Source organism: Onychostoma macrolepis, chromosome 24 (genome assembly GCF_012432095.1).
Source record: "Onychostoma macrolepis isolate SWU-2019 chromosome 24, ASM1243209v1, whole genome shotgun sequence".
Lineage (NCBI taxonomy): Eukaryota > Metazoa > Chordata > Actinopteri > Cypriniformes > Cyprinidae > Onychostoma > Onychostoma macrolepis.
Window position 1 is genome coordinate 26,943,248 of NC_081178.1, and position 9,960 is coordinate 26,953,207.

The 9,960-nt window shown below is 39.3% G+C and overlaps 1 protein-coding gene across 1 annotated transcript in view; it reads right to left on the reverse strand.

Annotated features, from left to right (window-relative positions):
- tgfbr1b (transforming growth factor, beta receptor 1 b) overlaps nt 1-4,289 on the reverse strand; it is a 52,655-nt gene extending 48,366 nt beyond the window's left edge. The window contains exon 1 of the mRNA XM_058765172.1: nt 4,166-4,289. Coding sequence (XP_058621155.1) covers nt 4,166-4,253 — 88 coding nt within the window. The 5' untranslated portion in view covers nt 4,254-4,289. The remainder of the gene's footprint in view (nt 1-4,165) is intronic.
- Between the last annotated feature and the right edge of the window lie 5,671 nt (nt 4,290-9,960).

Below are 9,960 nucleotides of genomic sequence, written 5' to 3' on the forward strand. Positions count from 1 at the left end.
TAAAAAGTACAAAAGAACAGCATTTATTTGAAATAGAAAACTTTAGTAACATTATAAACGTCTTTACTGACACTTTAGATCAATTAAATGCATCCTTGATGAATGAAAATGTATTAATTTTTCAAAAACGGCAGCGTATTTGCCTAATTTCAGCATTTCCAGAAGTTAAAGAGGTTTGCAATATCATGAAAATGACTAAATGTTCATTTCTGGATGAACTAATGCTTAAACTGTTGTGTATTCTACACACTATGTTGATATGTTGACAGTGCAAGTTGCAGAAACGCTTGATTTATGTGCTTTGACAGAGGCCATTAATCATGCCACTATCTCCTATATTGCATCCAAACCACAAATCCCACAGTCTGAACGTCCGTATAATAACACGCTGTAAAGTGATACGGGATTCCTCCGACAGGTACGGCGGGCCGATCGAACTCGGGAAGCTGAGAGCGCTGCGGTCTGCGGGGAAGGGCTCGACAAGGCCTCCGTTTCGTCCCAAAGGAAATGTGTTTTGAAAGTCATAGCTGACTCTAATGACTTGAGACAGCTGAAACACGGAACCCAAGCAGGGTACTTAACCCAAATTACTTCAGTAAATACAGACAACAAATGGACCGCATGAGAGCAGCTCTTCTGTTTTTTCATAATGGTGTCAGTGGTGCAACGCTTTAATAAAACAGCCGCTTGCACTGGTATCAGTTTGAGAAGAGCTCTTCAGAAGATGCAAATGTGCCTGTTATTAACTATGAATAATGCCAAATAACACCGAATCGTCACCCATAACCGTACTCTATTACTTTAAAATGAAAGCCTGAAAACTCTATTACTTTGTCACTTTACGAGCTGAAAGTCAAGTCTAACATAAAGTGCTCCAGATATACCGAAGCCTCGGAGTGTTTTATTTGTTTCCCTGAGCCAGCTATACTTTAAAAGCCACCATCGCTGCAAAATACTGCTTCTGCCAAAAGCAAGGCCGTCTGAACGCATCGCTACCTCTCCATTCACTCACAGCTGGCACTAATGCAACTTCTCAAATTAGTTTTGGTTCTTTAAACCGGGACAACAGGCGGTTTGGGGTCACAAAAATACTTCAGATTCCCGTCCCAAAGGCAGCATTATTGTAGTGAGCATGCATCAGATGCCCGCTCTAGAGATGAGCCTCTGAACCGGGCTTTAAATCAGCGTCTCTGGATAAACCTGCAGATGAGGCCTCATTACATATTAATCACACATCTGGAGCCAAACTGACTGAGAGACGCTCAGGTGATGTGCTTTTAAAGACAGTCCAACAATGCTTTCACTCTATTGTATATTAAGAGGATACAATCCCATATATTTCACACAAAATTCATCCTGGAAGTGCATGATTCGGGTTCAATGCCAGTTCAATCGGTGACACTTGACAAAAATTTTGACCCTCTTTTTGTTTTCTAAAAAAATCTGAGATACTGTGAAGCACTTACATTAGACGTCAATTCAAACTCTATTACTTTGTCACTTTAAGAGCTGAACCTGTCAGATGCAATGGATGCAGCGTCTGTATTGATGCTAAATTTGTACAAATTAATGAATATATATATATATATATATTTGTGTCATTTACAGTAAAATGATAATATTGTACAATTACTATATATAACGATTCAATTTACAGCACCTTCATAAATGAAAAAAAAAAAACATACAGGTGCACATTCTTTACTCATCATTTTGTAGAAATAAACTTTAAAAATCTTGTTTATTTTTTTGTAGAAAAGGTGCATTGCCATCTTACTCCAACCAAAGTGACATGAACACACCTGACGTTATAATTACAACCGTCAACTCATAAATACTAACTTCCCAGGAGAACTCGAACGCACCACTTATCATTATCTTTAATTAATGTTCCTGTTGTGGGCGGACCTTAACCTCCTCGATTTTTGCTTTTTGACTAAGAGAGGAAAAAGTCATTCAAGTTATTTTTGTGGTAATCAACATTATGCCACAAATGCAGATTGAGTTTGATTCCACTGATTCATTTAAGGTGCTTTTTGCAATTCATGCATTTAAAGAGAACACGAAACAAAGACTGCTAATCATTCTGTAATTTATTCGTCGGTATATAATACAGCATGTGATGTGTCCTATGCCATGCCTCTTCTTAACATTTATTAACAAAAACTAATATGTAAGCTAGTTTGTCATTGTAGGCTACTGTTTTATTGCTGTTGTGCTTTTTAATTAAGAATAACAATGAATCCATCTTTTGTTTTAGCCTTAAAAAGTGAAAAGTGTATAGATGTAAGCAAAACAGACAATTATCTTTTCTTGTAAAACGTGACACCAAGATCGCAAATTTGAAAGTGAAAGCGCAAATAATACTGATGAAAAAGAATGAGCTCACAGTTGGACACTTTCGTTACCATATAACTATAAACTATGATAAAAGTTCATCAGCATGCATTGATTAATCAAATGTTGTAGCAAAAAAAATAATAACAATTGCGACCAAATTGTGTGCTCGTACGACCAACTGAGAAGCATCACTGCTCTCCTGACATTCATGATTCATACAGTGCCAATAAAGCAACGTCCCTGATTTATTGAAGGTGACAAACTCAAGCCACCTGGCCACAAATGCATGTGACAATAACTGTGCCACAGACAAAGCAGGGTTACTCAACTCAACGTGACATGCTCAAATCTGCAGTCATTCCCATCTCAAAAGTGCATGTGATGAATCCGATTGAGAAGCAGCACAAACCCACAGGGCATCACAGGTACATTTAAAAATACTTCTACAAAAATGCACTGTGGTGCAAATGGCAACACCATGCCATACCAAAGATGCGCGTGACACCCACGCATGCTGTCTAGCTAGTCAGCACTCAAGGGTTTGAGACAGCCACAGTCTACATTCTTCAGTCTGTATACACAAACATCTGACATCATGCCGTGTGTTTACTTCACTATTATCACAATTACTACTGCGAAACTGCGACTGAACGGTTTCTTCCTCTCTAAACGCGTGTAAACAGTTTATTACAAACAGTTATAAACGCAGCATATAAATCACTATTCATAAAAATGTTTAAAATCACTATTCTTACAATGTTTATACGCTATAATACAACACAAATGGAGACAAACCCAACAGTCATTACCAGTTAACTAGCTTTACTTCATTATTTATAGATTCATTCGGTTTTCAAACTAAGTGAAAACAAGTTAGCCAAACAGCTAACGGCTAATAGCGAATACAAAAGTCAAACGAGGTGACGAAACGCTTTATAAATACAACAAACGAGAATAAAAACACATTAAAGTTACAATCTGAGAAACAAATCTCACTATTTATAACTTCACAACCGCTAGCAGCATTTAAAGCAGAGTTTGATAGTTATCTGGATTGTTAGCCTGGTCCAGCTAGCTATATAAGTTACGTAAAAAAGACCTTATATGGCGTATTTTAAGATTGTTTGTTTAATAAGTGAGAACAAATACGAAAAATAACTTTTATAACGGGTAAACAGTGAATAACAAGATATTTATGAGCAATCTGTCAAACTGACGATTATTAGGCGAGAACAAAATAAAGTCCGACTAGCGTTAGCGAGCAACAACAAACTGATTTACCAACACTTCGTCGATATCATCTGCTTATGAAAGCAGTTTAACAGATAGATAAACCAGTTTCGACTGAAAATACAACGCCTCGAGGCAGAATGTGTGTGTGTGTGTGTCACTGTCCCGACGAGCTAATGATCATAAAAACTGATAAGCACAAACACAATCACCTACAAGCAGACCGTAAACATCTCCGGCATTAATCACACGTGAATCCTCCAAACACACACACACACACACACACACACACACACACACACACGGATCCGCTCCGGTTCCGAGCGCAATCAGGTGTGGTTTAAAGGACTTTCTCCGCTTTTCTTCTCTTTCGCGACGGAATAAAGGAGCCTGTGCTGACAGCATCTCTCTGTCTCTGTGACCTGCGCCATCTTTGCAGAAAGACTCTCTTTGGGCTGCAGTTGCTTGCAAACAAAGAGCAGCCCTCCTCTGGCCCCAGACGAGCGGCGTTCACCACACACACACACACACACACACACACACACACACACACACACACACACACACACACACACACTAACGGAGCTGCTCGTACCTTCTGTGTGCTGGATCCTGGCTCCAAAGAACAGGGCTAAAAACACGAGACGACACGGTATAGCATCCATCCTCATCCTCATCCTCATCCTCCGCGCTCGCGCTTCTTCTGCGAGGCTCCAGCAGTTGAGTGAGAGAGAAGTGAAGAGCAGCGGCGCGCTGATTGGCTGGACGCTGCGCCCCGAGCCCCGAGCCCCGCCCAGCGGAGTAAACGCGACGCGACGCGTCTGGAGCTCAGCTGAGAATAACACGCGTTCATTGCGTAAGAACACATTCCTGTCCTCCTCTGTCTGAGTGCTTTGGCCACGCTCGCCTCTCCTTCCTCTTTACAATATTATAGAAATATGTCTGACCATGGCAACTGGACATTTATCAAAAACTCCTGACTGGAGTAACACTTACTGACTAAACTTGACTATGTATATAGGCTACACACACATATATATATATAAATATATAGATAGATAGATAGATAGATCAGATGAACATGCTTGACCTCAGATCCTCGATCATCATGGTTTTGAGCAGTTCGTGGCTGTAGAGCAACAGGCAGCTTCACAAGCTTCGCTTTCCATCCAAAGCAGGTATGAAATAACATCTAAATCTACTCAATATACACAGTCCACATCCTCTTTGTGTCTCATCTGCTGTCCCTTATGCATATATTCATCTGAGGGGACACAACATCTGACCTCGTCAAACCTGCACCCCCCAAGCCCCGGAGATTGATGAGGGCCCATTGTTGGATCAGGTTTGGGTCTGTAGGGCTGGATCCAGGGGCCCTTCCCCCTCCAGCACACGAGGGCCCCGATTCCTCGGAAACTAATGTGATTTAACCCTGCGCTGGACGATCATCCTCCTCCTGTCTGATCATGAGTTTATCTGAGAAAACTATTTATTAATATATTTAATCAGTATTTATTTATTTATTTTCAATTTTTATTTAATTTGTTTAGGTTTTGGTAATTTTGTTAAGTGCGTTTATCTTTTTTCATTTGTTTATATTTATTTATTTTATTATTATAATGTTATTATTTTTATGTTTTATATTTTTAATGTTATGATGTTATTATTAGTTTCTTTATAGCTAATTTCAGTTTTAGTTTTAGTCATTTTCAACGTAAAACTTATTTCATTTCCTTGCTATGGTAATATTTTAGTTCAAGTTTTTCATCTATATGTATATTTTATATTTCAATTACTATTCAATTACTATATTTCATTTTTTTTTTTTTTTTACAATTGCAAAACTGTAAATTTTCCCCCACATTGGCCTTTATGTCAAAATAATAATTAAAATATACATAATAAGGTACTATCCTTAATATCTTATGATATTCTTTATGTTGTGAGGTGTTTTGCGTGGTATATTCATTTTATATTTTTTTTTTTACATTTTGATTGATTGTGTTAAGTGTTGTGTTTTATTATGTATTATTTCATTGTTTCTTGAAATTAATGTTCCTCATATGATTATTCATATTGTTGAATGTATGTGTTCATTACAGCAAGACATTTTATTAGACATAATAAAGTATATTTCAGTTCAAGACTGAACACTCGAGTGCCACATAATGCAAACATAATATTAATAATATTAGATTAAAAAAAAAAAAAAAATCAGTAATATTTTGGGATTTATATAGTCAAGAATTAAAATTTGTAATGCCTTTTAAAACTTCCTGCAGTGTTAAAATACGCATATTTTTAAGCGTTGTTGGTAGCAATAGATAATTACACATTAATAATGCACAGTTGTTGAGCATAAGAAGTGATTTGCATGGAACACGCATTAACCTGACCTGGTTTTGGCAAAGGATGGGTGCGGTGTTTAACCTTGAGACGTGTTAGAAACGGCCCGTCTGGCGCACACCTCATTTAGAGCCCAAAACGCAGAGACGCTCATTAATTTACGCTGCAACAGTGTTCTTCTAAAAAAAACTTTCTCTGCTATTAAGCAGTAACGGGGTTAACCATAAGTAGGGCAAACAAAAAGTCTCTTCACTTAAGGGAATATCTTGGTCCTCTGAGGAATCCTTCAACAAAGTACATGCTCGAAAGAAGATAAGGCCATTTTTGTGCTAATTGGGCAAATAAAAGAGGTACAATGTGTTAGATTATGAACAGCAGCGCTGAGATTGAGCAGTGTTAGATTTAAGTAGTATGAGAGACTTTAAAGCTGTAAAATCTAATGCATAATTCATATATTGCCTCTTGCCTGTGTCAAAACACAGCCTTTTTAATCTACAGAGATGCCGAGATCAAAAAGATTGGATTTTCATAGACATACGACCTCAGTATCTGAAGGAGATGTGAGTGGTGCTTGTAAAACTCACTGCCACAATGTATCTGTGGTTGCTAGGGTGCTTCTATGTGGTTGCTAAGTGATTGCATACAGGCAAAAATCAGCAGACATCTCTGATATTCTGCTCTCTTTGGGATATTTAGACTAAATTTATCATCTGCCAGGGGCAATTGTGGAAGTCTGTTTCTGTGAGTTTACATCTCACAATTTCCACCAAAAAGTAAAAAAAAATAATAATATTTTGAGGCAATTGCCTGTTTTATTTATTTGATTTTTATTTTGTTATGGAAACGGGCTTCCATAGAAAGTTATAAGTCTAACCACTTATGATATTAAAGTCTCGGTTTTATTCACCCGTGATCTAAATTCACAGGTTATTTTGTTCATAAAACAGACGTGTGCTGCATTAAACTTCAAGCAGCTGGTTAAATCTTTATAATTGACCTTCTTTAAGAGAAATGACTGTTTCTTCACAGCAGAAAGCACCGGCGCGCTCCTGATTTAGCAGGGCAGGAGAAGCATTTAGCAGATGCTGAATCATATTTCCTGTTTCATAAGTGTCTCCAATGGAGTGTGTTCTGCTTATTATGGGATGTTTGGCTGGTGGTTAATGAGGAGTTCTGAGGAAACGTCTGGATGACTTCACTCACACTCCAGTGACCAGACAGAACGCTTCCTCAGACGCAGTCAGATGAGTTTGAGCCTTCACAGAGAAGCCAGAAATCTTGAATTTAGTCCCTTTATCCCAGCGGAGGAGCTTCTGTTTCGTGTGAATGAGGACAGTTTTACTCCAAATGAATCAGGACTGTCTCCTCGAGTCTCGCTCGTCTGCCATCCCTCGCGTCTCACGGGTTACTGGAGGTCACACACCGTTTATCCTTAATTAGCGTTATTTAAGTCTTTCTAAAGCACGCTCTCATCGGGGCATTTATGTCTGAGGGAGGAGATGTCTTGAGACGAGAGAGATGAACACATTCACACTGCCCCTGGGTTGACTTAGACTTTTAATTATTTTGACCACAGTTTGCTCATAAAAGTATTAAAGTGTTACGTGTAACTCGTTCAGGACCGTTCATGATACAGATGTGAAACCGTGCGCTAGACAGCTTTCCTTTAAATCTGAAAACGAAAGTTTGCAGAACATGTCCTCATCCTCAGGTCATCCAAGTGTGTTTCTTCATCAGGTTTGTAGAAATGTGTCTCTGCATCAGTGTCTCAGCAATGGATGCTCTGCAGTGAATGGGTGCCGTCAGAATGAGAGTCTGATAAAAACATCCACAGCACTCCAGTCCATCAGTTAACATCTGGAGAAGACAAAAGCTGAAACTAATCCAGCATTAAGACATTTTTAACTCAAATACGTACAAACCTGATGAAGAAACAAACTCATCCTGATCTTGGATGACCTGAGGATGAGCACATTTTCATTTCTGGGTGAACTATTCCTTAAAGTTGGCATGGAATGAAAATACACACTATCTATTTTCTAAATGCATCCTATAGATCTTATTGTGAACAATTCATCCATGCACGTTTTATTTATTTGTTTATTTTAATGTTTTGACCTTGAAAAGTTTAATCAAAATATTAACTAGATCTTCCAGCGAAGCGTCGGTCTTCTCTCTGGTTACGTGTGCAGGACTTCTCCAACCATTTAGTGCTGTTAAACTCCGCCCCTTCAAGCTCTGAGCGTCACGCCCACATCTCAACATCCAATCAACGGCTGAAATACAGAACCAAATCATTTACAATACAGAAGAAAAGATCTGTTCCTTGGTGGCTTTGAGTCATGATTGAGTCGGTGACACTCCTGCAGTCCAATCACTGCAAAATCAATGCAAAAAGAGCATATAGCACATATCTCCTGTCGCTCTCATTTTCCTGATTGCTGTTTTGATGCGGGCTGCCAGGGCCCTCCCGGTGCTCAGGTGACAGTGGCAGACCTCTCTTTAAGTGTTAATGGGACGTCACCAGCTGTCCGCACAGGTAGATCCAGAGCCCTGCTCCGAACCATCTGTGCATCCTCCATCATTACAGCCTCCGAACAGAGAACAGAGAACAGAGAGAGAGAGCGAGGCGGCCAGAGCTCAGGAGACTCAAACGGAAGGAGGGATTAAACAGAGAGCAGATAATGAGAAGCGCTGGATCTCCCGGAGGAATACAGCCAGCTGTCACTCACAAACCCCAGCGGCCACCTGGAGCTGGTTCCCACACTCACCAGACCCGCTGGAACTCAATCACATCTCGTTCCGACTCTGTCAGGCTGATCCAGGATCAGACTCGTGATTCTAGAGAGCTTCAGCTCACTCTCAGCTGACACCGGTCCACAGAGCTGTTCTGCTTTCATGTGATGACTAAAGAGTTCAACTTTAGTTTGATGGCACATTTAAACCGTTTATCTTGGCTAACAATGGCTGACTTATTTAAATGCCAAATACAGTTTAAACCAAGTTTATCAAATCATGAAAAGCTGCTGCCACACAAAACCCACGGGTAACCACTTAAACACTCTAGTGACATTTTTTTAACATCTAGTGCATTTAACATATATATTACTATATTATATATTATTATACTATTATATATATTACCCATTTGTAAGTCGCTTTGGATAAAAGCATCTGCTAAATGACTAAATGTAAATATATACAGGTGCATCTCAATAAATTAGAATGTCGTGGAAAAGTTCATTTATTTCAGTAATTCAACTCAAATTGTGAAACTCGTGTATTAAATAAATTCAATGCACACAGACTGAAGTAGTTTAAGTCTTTGGTTCTTTTAATTGTGATGATTTTGGCTCACATTTAACAAAAACCCACCAATTCACTCTCAACAAATTAGAATACTTCATAAGACCAATAAAACATTTTTAGTGAATTGTTGGCCTTCTGGAAAGTATGTTCATTTACTGTATATGTACTCAATACTTAGTTGGGGCTCCTTTTGCCTGAATTACTGCAGCAATGCGGCGTGGCATGGAGTCGATCAGTCTGTGGCACTGCTCAGGTGTTATGAGAGCCCAGGTTGCTCTGATAGTGGCCTTCAGCTCTTCTGCATTGTTGGGTCTGGTGTCTCTCATCTTCCTCTTGACAATAAGCACAGTAACACTATGGTCATTGAACCAGCTTTTGGTACCTTTGGCAGTGTGGGCAGGTGCCAAGTCCTGCTGGAAAATGAAATCAGCATCTCCATAAAGCTTGTCAGCAGAAGGAAGCATGAAGTGCTCTAAAATTTCCTGGTAGATGGCTGCGTTGACTGTGGACTTCAGAAAACACAGTGGACCAACACCAGCAGATGACATGGCAGCCCAAATCATCACTGACTGTGGAAACTTCACACTGGACTTCAAGCAACATGGATTCTGTGCCTCTCCACTCTTCCTTCAGACTCTGGGACCTTGATTTCCAAATGAAGTGTAAAATTTACTTTCATCTGAAAAGAGGACTTTGGACCAGTGAGCAACAGTCCAGTTCTTTTCTCCACAGCCC